General features: G+C 42.1%; 1 protein-coding gene and 1 pseudogene across 5 annotated transcripts in view; both read right to left on the bottom strand.

The window, feature by feature from the left end:
• The window catches only part of Hydin (HYDIN axonemal central pair apparatus protein), a 421,354-nt gene that overhangs the window by 177,198 nt on the left and 231,827 nt on the right, over window positions 1-12,329 (bottom strand). For all 5 annotated transcript variants that reach the window (XM_031341421.1, XM_031341424.1, XM_031341423.1 and 2 more), the window contains exons 19-22: window positions 10,933-11,171; window positions 6,886-7,159; window positions 4,869-5,012; window positions 387-530 (exon numbers count right to left, since the gene is read on the bottom strand). In XM_031341421.1, coding sequence (XP_031197281.1) covers window positions 387-530; window positions 4,869-5,012; window positions 6,886-7,159; window positions 10,933-11,171 — 801 coding nt within the window. The remainder of the gene's footprint in view (window positions 1-386; window positions 531-4,868; window positions 5,013-6,885; window positions 7,160-10,932; window positions 11,172-12,329) is intronic.
• On the bottom strand, window positions 9,989-10,911 carry LOC116070171 (annotated as a pseudogene).

Below are 12,329 nucleotides of genomic sequence, written 5' to 3'. Positions count from 1 at the left end.
TTTTTTAGCTTGGATCAAGTTTGTTAGTATTCAGAGATGGGATCATTCACTGGGAGACTGGACTTGACTAGTTCCTCATGTAAGGGGCTTTGACTGGATTTCCCTACTAGGAAGTCATTCATTGCCTTGTATAAATTACCTTCATTATGATGGGCAGGAGATAATGGGCTATCCTACTGGGCTGAAAGGTCTCATACCATGCATGAGTCTTCCCACTGACTGATACTTATAATAATGTATTGTATAATTACAAATATTACTATTTGTAATTATCTGTATTTTTTCCTATTGGTTTCCTGAGTCATTTTGTATTTTCTTTTCTGGACTGAAATTAGGCAACATATTTTTATTCTCCTTCTTTTCATATAAGTTCCCTGCCAAGTTACCTTAGGAGTTGCAGGCAGTAGGGACTTGTCAGTCTCACATATGAAGAAGGGTCCGGTTGTGGAAAGCAGCATGCTCACAGGCAGGGTGGTGACGTTCTTTATCACCAAGGGTTGGTAATCAGACTCCAGGTTAGTGTTAGGCTTCTGGATAAGAGGAAAAGGAAAAAGGAGGAACAGTAAGGATAGTGAGCCACAAGTAACAAGTCTCTTCAGTTTGGAACAAAACCCTCAACACACACACGCACATACACACATACACACACACACACATACACACGCACACACATACACACACATACACACACACACACATACACACGCACATACACACACACACGCACATACACACACACACACATACACACACACATACACACACACGCACATACACACACACACACACACACGCACATACACACACATACACACATACACACACACATGCACATACACACACACACACATACACACGCACACACATACACACGCACATACACACACACACGCACATACACACACACACATACACACACACACATACACACACACACGCACATACACACACACACACACACACACGCACATACACACACACACACACGCACATACACACACACACATACACACATACACACACACATGCACATACACACACACACACACACACACACACACACACACACACACACACCCTGCCCCAACTTCGCTGACACGTTTATTTCCCTGGGTAGAGGTTTACAGAAATGGAGCAGAAGGAGGCATGTTAGGATTCTGAAACAAGAGCTTATATAACCCAGAAAACAAGAGATTTCTGAGAGGCTCTTGTTGCTTAATTTAAAACAAAATAAACCCATGAAATCCTACAGAAACCCAGCCACTAGATCTAACTGTCACTAACCACATTGATACACCACCATGGAACAAAGTCTAATAAATCTGATATCTTATGAAAGACATGAGGAATTGATATAACAAATAAAACATTTTGCTTTTACAACATTTCCCCCCTTATGCTTAAAACATCCACTTTGCATACATGCTTATCTTGTTTTATTGGCAAATACTCATACATTTTCCCTGTAAATTTTCTTTAATTGAGGAAGAGGTGATGAAGCTGTCTAGCTCTGCGAGACCTGCTGGACTGCATTATTCAATAGAGAAAGGACTGGGCTGGATCCTGAGTATGATAGTTTGGCTCAGAATGGGGTTTCCACATTCTGATGATGGGGGCTGAGAAGGGAGTCCTTTAGCATCATCAGAAGGAGGTGGTCAGAAGCCTCAATCTGTAGTCTCTAAGAAGTCTGATCATTTTGGGGGAATAATAATAACCCTTAAAAAGTTTCCATATTTTGACTTGCATTTTCTCCTCACTCTGGTTTGATTGTCCCTAATCCCACTTTCATATTTTGATCTGACTGCATCTTTCAGCTGTTCTTCCACTATGTCCTCCCACTATGGTTCTTGTGTTTCCCGGGCCCTGAGGGAGTTGGACGCCTTAGTATCTTTGGGCTCAAGCTTCTGCTTTGGTAATACTCCACCAGCGCTCATGTACTGCCAAGGTTATGTTAGAAGCCTGGTCTGGGATTCGTCACATGATGCTAGCCTTTGGTTCTCTTCCTCTAAGAATGAGCACAGGTACTGACTCCCTTCATAGTCCCAGTTCCTGGAGGGGGAAGCAGCACATTCAGACCCACTGAATAGCAGGCTTCACAGAGAACTGTCCATGTAGTGACCTTCCCTGAGGGTTGCTGTGTCACTGCAGATGGCTCTGAAGTGAAGAAGCCACACTTGGTTGGTTTTGGCATGAGGCCATTTGGAGGTTAGTGATGAGAAGAAACTGAAGTCCAGAGAAGCCAATCTATATTAAAATGACCCCTTCTCTCTGGGCTGTTTGTCTCCCCAGATAGCAGTAGACAGAATCTGCTGCTGGAACTTCGTGAAGCAAGGAGACCAAAAGTTTCAGCTGGCATTTTCAATCCCACAGAGATGCTGCTTCGTGTCTATGGTGTATGAACGATACAAATGGCATAGAGCTGATGGAGTGGAAAGAAAGAGAGAAACCTTTTCTACAGGCAGGGTTGATATCTTTATATTCTAATGTACCACATTGGACACACTGCCCTGGGCCAAAAGCAATGCAGTCAGAATGCTTGCATGCTGGACAATTCAATCTGAGTACCCAACCCTCTTGTGCATGTTGTATTTCTTCATCATTACTGATAAATTCTAATGGTGGGCAGGGGATAAGTGATAATAATCATGACAGAGGAGAATTCAAGCTTCTGAAATTTAGGGAGAAAGAAAGATGGGCAGAAACAAACAGCAGGGAAAGCGGAGAACACCCTGTAGGAGTTGGTTATGTCCTTCTACCTTGTGGGTCCCGAAGGGATCGAATGTAAATCATCAGGCTTGGTAGTAAGCACCTTTGCCTGTGGAACCACCTCATTGGCCCTCAGCCCATTTTTTAATCCAGTGAGAAGTTATTACCACATTCAAAATCTTGCATGTTTTAATGTAATGATAAACCCCAACAAGAGATACTGAAGCAAGACTATGTTAGCCTGCTTCTGCTACAAGGCAGGAGGACACAGAGATGAAGGAGAGCATGCACTGCATATGCTATGAGTATTTACGGGCTTAGAAAAATTGAGTAAGAAACTAGGCTGCATATTTAACATGTAATGTCTTGCACAGAACAGCTTTCAATAAATCCTTGCTGAATTCCTCTAAATAATTGTTTCCAGGGAAAATATGAGGCCACAAAATTCAGGAAAGCTATTTGCCGATAGCTAAACATGTTTTCTGATTACAATAAAGGGAGGCAGTAGTGAGTTCCCAGGAACTCTCACAGCCTGGCCATGTTCAGTGTGTTGTGGGGTTTGTGGGCCTCGCAGCTAGCTCTGCTGCCACTCAAACCCTCACTTAACACCCACGTGGCCTGCAAGCTGGCAAAGCCAAATGCCTAGTACGTGATAGGCATTCAAAACTTTGGTTTGAATTGAACTTGTACGTCTCCCTGAGCCCCTGGACTTTGTAACATTCCTTTATTCATATCCTAATGTAGCACCTTGTCCATGGGGTGTTCAACACATGTATTGAACCACATATGATGGAATGTACTACTACAGTAAGTGGTCTTAAGTGACCTCCTGCAAACTTTGACGTGATGAGAAAGCAGCCCAGCTGACCTCCCTGTGATGGGTAAGGCACAGCCACACACATAGTTTCCTAAGGCAGCAAGAGATCGTGGGACAATGACTGAGTTAATGCTTGCTCTTCCCAGTGGGCTATGAGCTTCGCCAGGGAAAAGCTATCCTCACAGCTGTATTGCTAGCATCAGACAGTGTCTGGCACGTGAGGAGTCTGAATAAATAAGTGTTCTGCTGAGCATCCAACATTCTGATGATTTATTCTAATGGGTAAAAGTGACGACATTTGTCTTCTCGTTTGAAGCCCTTTAACAGCTTCCTAGAATGAACCCTGAAGTCCAGAACAGGTCTAGCAGGTGTGCCTAACATATCTGGCCTCGGCCCCATTTCCAAGAGACGTCCATCATCCTTGGTATAACCTCTTTCCAGGATCACTTTGGACGTTCCTGGCAGGTTCTCTGTCTGAGGTCACCTTTTCAATTCTACATGCCCCTAGGCCTTGTTCCCAACGGAAGGCCTCAGACTGGAGTTCTTTCCTCTCCCCTTATTGTCGGACTCGCTTCTACCTTTACTTCAATTTCAAGTGCCTTGGGTCACTTGCTCAAGGAAATAAACTCTGAAGGAGCACATGTACAACCAAGGCCATGCCTCCTGAGCTGCCCATGAACCCAGGTTACATGCTGCGATTAAGACCAGACACCTCAGCCAGTCTCTCAGCTTTGACTGTGTCTGTCTAGTTCACCAGATTTTCAATGCCAGGGCAGCCTTCAGCTTAGGACAGACAATCTACTTGTTGGTCACAACAAGCCCTATGGCAATCTTAGGGGCTGTGTCAGCTTCCTTATGTGTGTCACAAGAACGGTAATGGAGCCTATCATGGTGGGATTTTTGTGAAGGACACCTGGAAAGATGTAGGTAATTGAGCATGGATGCCTAGCAATAGTCATCAGCAGGGGGTAGTCATTATTACCAATTATTATAATTGTTGCTGGTTCTATTCCAACCCTTTCTCTGCAGTGATGTTTACTCTACCTAAAGCAAAATGATGGAGCCTCTGCGTACTTTCATGCATATTCTGCACCGATATACCCCTTCCCTTTGGTCTTATATACCAGAAAGGATGGAAGTGGGATTTCCATTTCAGAGAATTATAGGTTTATATCTGGAATTTTCAGTTAAGTGTGTACTGGCCTCTGAAGCTTGAGAAGAAAAACAACACGGTCTTGGTGACGGGTGTTAACAGGATGCCAGTTAATTAAGCTTCTAAAATGGAAGCATGAACATATTGGCTCTGGCTAGAACACTCAGCCCTCCCCAATCCAGTCCCGCTGACCTTTTCCAGTCGATAGATGAGCTGCCTGGTGGAGAGCTGGATAAGTGGGGCTATAAACTCGCAGATGATGTTCACAGACATCAACAAGCTTTTTCCCCTCTGGGATCCGACGATGGCCTGGCACACCAGCTTCTCTTTGACTTTCTGTGCACAACACATACCAGCAGTTTTGAAACAACCATCCTTCAGCAAACTTAATGACTTAACAATATAATATGTCTTTGGGTCCAAGATGGCCAGAGCTTTCTAACACAGAAAGGACCAAAGAGTAAATCTATGCCATAAACAGATTGGACTGATGAGCCCTTGGGATGGAGCTGTTAATGAACTCAACATTTCAGTATTTGCAAGCTCATCTCGGGACTCTTTTCACTGAAGCTCCAGGTGGATTTAGTTCCCTGATGGGCCAGATTTAAAGTCTCTTAAAGTCATGCTTACTCTTGGTAACTACATTAGAAATATGTTTCTACTACAGACTGTTTCTTAAGATTAGGGCATGTGTTATATTCATTCTTACATCTGTAGTGCCCACAAGTGTTTATCTCATGGTACACTCTCGGTCAAAATAATGAGAAAAGGGACATAGTGTATAAGACTGCCTAGTGAGAGGTTCCTTCTACCTCAGTTCCCTTTATGCCAAGAAGATGTGTTCTACTTGAAAATACTTTGTGAAGAAATAATATAAAGGAAATGAGGTGGAATCTGTGACCCCAAGAAGCTGACCAATAGACCATCTGGCTCACATTATCTCCAGAAGATAATTTCTTTCTTTCTTTCTTTCTTTCTTTCTTTCTTTCTTTCTTTCTTTCTTTCTTTCTTTCTTTTCTTTTCTTTTTTCTTTTCCAAGACAGGGTTTCTCTGTGTAGCCCTGGCTGTTCTGAATCTTACTCTGCAGACCAGGCTGGCCTCGAACCCAGAAATCTGTCTGCCTCTGCCTCCCAAGTGCTGGGAGTAAAGGTGTGTGCCCGGCCAGAAGATAATTCCTTATTGCTTCTTATTATAAAGAGAAAATTTAGTGTCTTCCCATAAGCCTCCTAAGGAGGGGCTTAAGGAAATATCATATCTCACCTGGAGAGTCTATGTTTCTAGGATGGGAAAAACTCCTGCATGATTTCAATTTTTTTAAAAGATATTTGATGGTTTCCAAAAGCTACAAGGGACTATAATAAAGAGATACATAGTGCCAATATGCTTATGGGTTTTAGTTGAATGTGTGGAACTGACATATACAAAGTAGAAGACCCATTGCTGGAGAGTAACATGGCTATTTCATCTACACAAAATTGTATGTCTATGAATGCTTTGCCTGCATGTGTGTATGTGTATGATGTATGTGCCCGGTGCTTGAAGAAGCCAAAAGAGGGCATCAGATTTTCTGGAAATGGAATTCCATAGCTGATTATGAGCTGCCACATGGGTGTTGGGAACTGAAGACAGATCCTCTGTAAGAGAAGCCAGGGCTTTTTAACTAACAAGCCATCTCCTCAATCACCCCAAACAATGTTTTTAAATGGGGGTGTCAATTAGTTAGGCATAGTTGCAAAACAAAAAACAAAAACCAAACCAAACCAAACCAAACCAACCAAACAAACAAAAAACAAAGAAAGAAAAGAAAAGAAAGGAAATCAGGGACGTGCAGCCAGAACATCTATAAAAGTGTGCTATTTGCAGAGAGGAAACAAAAAAGACTGCTAAGAGTTAATAAAATTTGCTTGAAATGAAAACTGGGCATTTTTCTACCAGGGCTTAGCTGGCTGCTTAGTATTGACTGCTGTAATGTGCTTCTGATGGTCCTTTAAGGCTGGGGTTATGGTAGCTATAGAAACAAAGGAAAAACTGTGCAGAGCTGAACCTTGAAAGCAATGAATGCTGCCATGGTAACCTCGTGCTGTGTGTAGCCCTTGAGGAACATCCCTTGTCATCCTTTGACTACCAAGGGACCTTTCTAAGAAATAGATAGGGTACAGCAAGGACTTATTTTGGAGAAACCCAGCTTTCAAACACGCTTTCCTCTTACCTTGGGTGTGGCGGAATAGCCTTCAAGTATCACATCAACCGTCTGCCCTGGGTACAACTCCATCCTGACAGGGTAAAGTTGAAACACGGGGTTCCCGTCATCTGTGGGTTCCTGGGAGGCCTTGGACTGGCGGCGGCTACCAGTAGAGCCCTTTTTCACCAGTTCCTTCTTACTCTGCTTTTCCTTGGGGCGGAAGTCGTCATTCATCCAGAACAGTTGCTGGACCCGGCGTCCTTTGTTGGTCAGCTTGAAGCGGTAATAGTGGGTGTCCAGGCTGGAAAGGAAGGCAGGTGCTGAGTGCCTGTTGGGTTTGACTCTACGCCCTTTAGATCTATTCTGTTGGAAATACTTATAGAATGAGCACCCAAAGAAGACATTCCTTTAAAACAAAGCAAAGACAACCATTCAGGGAGTCTAGGTCACAAGATTACTAAGAACTTGTAGTGTGATTCAAGAGTTCCTAATCCCAGATTTACTACTCCTAGGTAAGGGCCACAGGAATGTGGCCCACCAAACCTTTGTCTCCCCCAGCAGGTAGAGCCCACTCTATGATACACAGACAGCATTAGCACTCTCCTTAATGAGAAATGGTTCTGAGGTAAGGAAAGGAAAGCACAACAGCTGGAGGAGAAATCTACTTTTGAGACATGTTGACTACATTTGTCCTGATTGAGATATGTCTGGTGATGGTGCATTTACTTTGAAGTTCAATGTGATTGACATACCCCTATTAAGCCTTGGCAGGACAGAGGGGCCCGACTGAAGTAGACCAGAACACCAACTAGGCTAGACATGTTTCAACAACTTTATTTTTCCCTCGTGTCTTTATGCTTTCAAGTTGCAACTATTTCATTCAATAATTTACTCATTCTCTATTTCATGGGTACTTATTAAAGACCTTATTTGCCTAGCTCTTTATAAAGGAGCTGGGATTTCTAAGTTATAATGAAAGAAGTTAAAGTGGTGTGTGTGTGTGTCCATCCAATTTATAAGACTTAATCAAAATATTCTTCTAACAGGCAAGGTACTGCATGCCTGTAATATCAGCATTTGCAAGGCTGAGGTAGGAGATCACCATAAATTCAAGGTTAACCTGGCCTACATAGGGAGTTTTAGGTCAACCAGGGTTACACAGTGAGGTCCTCCCTGACAAACAGCAACAACAACAGCAGTAACAATGAAACAAATACCCCGCGTTATCTTCAACTGTTTATTTTTCTTTTAAGATTTTATTAGGCTTTGAGATTTCATCCCCTTTGCTTGACTTCAGGAAATGATATAGCTCACAAGTAACATAGAACATCAAATAAATAATCAGGAGAAGTAATTTTAGTTGCCAGGTAAAAACTCTGGTCTCTAAATATTTGTGTTCACAGGGCAGAGTCAACAGAATAGTCTTTACCCAAATTAATAGTCTTTAATTTTTTGACCTATGGTAAGTTTTGGGAAGAATAAATAAATATATATAGTACTAATAAACTAGTTTGGCCTTTGTTGCTTATTTACAGTATGATTTTAATAATCACAGAAACCTATTCACCAGAACCATATTGACTTCCATATCAGGATAGGAGAAAAACCTCCAAATATCTATGAGATTTGCCCCAAAATGTGACCAGGAAGGGGTGGCATATGGGCATTCCTTTAGAACAGGGTTTGGCCAACTTCCTCTGTAAAGGGCTGAAGGATATCATGTTAGATCTTTGGGCCATATGATCTCAGGCATAATTACCTGCCTCTATACACTCTTCTTAGTGTGAAATTAGCCAGAGACAAACTGGCTGCAAGCCAATAGAACCTTCTTCATAGAAACAGGTAATGGGCGATGGTGTACCTGTCAAGGCTTTTGTTGATTCTTTTGGTTATTGTTGGCATCATGGTTATATGTTAAAAAGGTGAATACCAGGGTTTAGATAGAGGGGGAATGAATAACTAACAAGTATATTTTGCTTATATATTCATAAAAACTGTTAGCTAGCCCTCAAATTTCCAGGCAAAGGTTGGCATAACCTTTGGGTAGGGGAAATTTGATGGTACTTACAGATTCAGAAGAATCCCAAGCAATTAGACATTGTGTGGAGAATATTGTTTTCTATAGTTAGATTTGTGTGCACATAAGAAATTTAAGTAGAAACATTAGCACACAATGACAAATGCCTTTCCTTGTGTCTAAGAGATAAAGTAGAAAGGAAACTTTTGATATTTACCCAACTCGAAAAACATACAACTGGACATGTGCAAAAAACATACAGTTCAACTCTCTGGAATGTTACTTACGGTGCTCTTGCCTGTTGAATTTTTCAATTAAGAGCCACGTTTGATAGCTAAAGCAGAGGAAGGGAGGGGTAGACGGGGCTGTGGGAGGGACATCTCAGAACATAATGCCTGTAAGTTGGGTTCAGGACTGGTGCATCGGAAGGCCAGAAGGGCACCATCGGTGTGTTCTCAACAGCAGTTGAGAGCCACAAAGCAGCCAAACCCTGGGAGTCAACTACTGATGACTATGTAATGCCCTTGTGGAACCAGGAATGAATCCTCACACATAATCTCCACCCATTGCAGCCAAACATCAGGTGTTTTACAGACATGCTCAATTGTACCGCTCAAAGCGGGGGAGGGGGGGAGGATTGTTATCTCCTGCACTGCTTCTTACTGAAATAGTCAGACCCTATAGCTTTTCCTGCGTGGTCAGGGGATCATTGGTGCTATGATGGGGACACAAATAGAAGAAATACAATGTCTGAAATGGCTGGCTCTGCAATGCCTGCTACTTTTACAAAGACTTACCTTTCTAGGTAGACTCTAAGGTTACATTAAGCTGAGTCTGTATTTTCTCCATTTGTGGAGAGGGATGAGCAGTGTGTTGAAACCAGAGGGGGAAGATGATGTAGAAACTCTGAGTCTAATATAAAGTAGTCACTACTTGGAAAATGTCACCCAGCATCAACTAGCAACTCTACACAGCCTAGGATCTTAGGACAAACAAAAAGCAAAAAGACAAACCAAACCAAACTAACCAACCAACCAACCAAAACCAAGAAAACCAAAAAACAAACCAAAACAATGACAACAAAAAAGCAGAGTCTCAAATAATAGCTTTTTTTTTCCTGGCAGTTCTGCAACTTTATTTGACATTCAGCAGGTTAGTTCTTATCCACATGGACTGTCTGTAGACTTTTGAATGTGGTAACAGGCATGTAAGTTATCAATGTGTAGAGCTTGTTTGGTGAATCCTCATCCTCATTACGTTTTCTGGACAAATGTACTCAGATGCGATATGGAACATTCCTTATTCCTTGGCCCAGATGGCTTTATTGAGCCTGGTGTCAATGTGCACATCTGGAGTCTCATTTTCTTCATGGCAAATTTCTGAATTTCTTTGAGTGCCCAAGGAGTACGCTTCTTGAAGCCCACTCCATGGATGCACTTGTGAATGTTGATGGTATATTCTTGGGTCACCACCTTGATGGCAGAATGGCCCTCCTTCTTCTCACCACCAGTCTTTGTGGGAGCCATTCTGCCGGGCCCAAGTTGAAAAGGCTCGAATAACAGCTTTTATCATGTTGGTCTGCAGGCATGTGTCTAGGGATCTGCTCTTGATTAGTAATGGATGTCAGAGGTCCAGCCCACTGTGGGTGTTACTATTCCCTGAGCAAGGTATTCTTGAGACGTTTAAGGAAATTGGTTAAGTAAGAGTCTTGAGCATGAGCCAGCAAGCAGCATTTCTCCATGTTCTGACTTGAGTTCTGACTTTTCTTAAATGAAGTACAGTGACAGGGAAGTGCCAAGAAGAAATAAACCCTCCCCTAAGCTGTTTTACTACAGTAACAGAAAGGGAACTAGAGCACAGGATGACAGTGTGGAATGTCTTCTTGTCACCAATGTAACCAAGCTGTGACTAGGAAACGTCTTCCTATATCCAGTACATTCACCAAGGAAGGAAAGAGTGAGGTGGGCTAGGAGAGGGATGGAGGGGGCTTAGTTCTATTTAATTAAGACTGTGAGACATGTAATTATCTATACAATTGCCCCATGGTATTTCCCTACCTAAAATGTGATCCCAAGTTGAGTTCTGGAGCAAACGGTTTGTCAGAAACAATGGTAGAACCAATCCCCGTGGCCTGGATGGGGATCCGATAGGTGTTACTGTGCTTGATCTCCAGGATGACCGTGTCTTTGAACGTCACTATATCATCCAGGTTGGCAGTCAGCGTCAGTAGAATGTCATCTTCTGCAGGAACTGCGCCCTCACTGGGTTTAACAGTCCAAAGGGATTTTTTGTTTGCCTGTAACAGAAGACTACAAGTTAACTGGGTCTTGTGTATGTCAAAATCCTCTGCTTCAAATGGCCTGTACTGCAGAACTCAACATTAGAGGCAAACATCATTTTATTTTAATTTTTTTCTTTTAAGAACCAAGGAAGCTGGATGTTTGCTAACTCCCCCTTTCAAATAGCAGCCCGAGTCTGAAGGGCCAGGCCGCCCTTTGGCTTTGGAATGCTCCATGAAGAGTCACTGTGTCTTGTCCCCATGATGAAATCTCAGGTCTCTGACTTTTTTTTTTTTTTAACTAATTATCTACTCTAACCTCATGATTCTGAGATGCCAACGGGAGGGCCAGCATTCCTTCTGGAATTTTCAAAGAAATGTTTCTCTGAGGAGAAGTTTGTAGAATCTGAGTGGGGTTGAGTGGCTTTTTAAAATAAACATGACAGGAACCTCGGCTTTTACTGTGTTTTTATCGGAATTAAAAGAATTTCATGAAATAAATAAATAAAGTATTCATATTAAAAAAGAATTTCATTAGCTAAAATTCTAAGCTTAGTTTTGAAATTTATTACAAGGCCAACTCAGAGTTGGGAGTGACTCCGAGCAAACCTCTTCTGACTATGGCATGGAAATGGCTAACCTGCCTTAGCATCCCTGGCCACTTTCATCTTGCTCTAGATTTTTCTCCTCATCACTTCATGTCTTCTCATAGTACATGCTTTACTTATTATACTCATTGTCTCCCCTCTGCAGTGGAATATAATCTATATATAGGAGGGGACTTGCCATTGGTTTGTGTGTTTAGCCTTTTTTTTTTAAAAACAAACATATCTTAAGTATCTATAGTAGGATATAGTAATAGCTTTACTACATGAACAATACAGTATATGCAGCAGGCACTTCATCAATATTTGACAAATGAAGCCAGCTATGGTGTTGCATACCTATACTCTTAGCACATGGAAGGTGGAGGCAGGAGGCAGGGGGAGCCAGAGTTCAGGGCTGGCTTAAACTGAATAACAAGATACTGTCTCTGTTTAGCTCTGTACCCCATTTTTAAATAGGGTTATTTGGTTCTCTGGAATCTAACTTCTTGAGTTCTTTGTATATATTGAATATTAGTCCTTTATCAGATATAGGATTGGTAAAGATCTTTTCCCAATCTGTTGGTTAATT

The sequence above is a fragment of the Mastomys coucha genome, unplaced genomic scaffold, assembly GCF_008632895.1.
Source record: "Mastomys coucha isolate ucsf_1 unplaced genomic scaffold, UCSF_Mcou_1 pScaffold22, whole genome shotgun sequence".
NCBI classification, from domain to species: domain Eukaryota; kingdom Metazoa; phylum Chordata; class Mammalia; order Rodentia; family Muridae; genus Mastomys; species Mastomys coucha.
The sequence above is the reverse complement of the archived record's forward strand: the minus strand, read 5'-3'. Positions and strand labels throughout refer to the sequence as shown.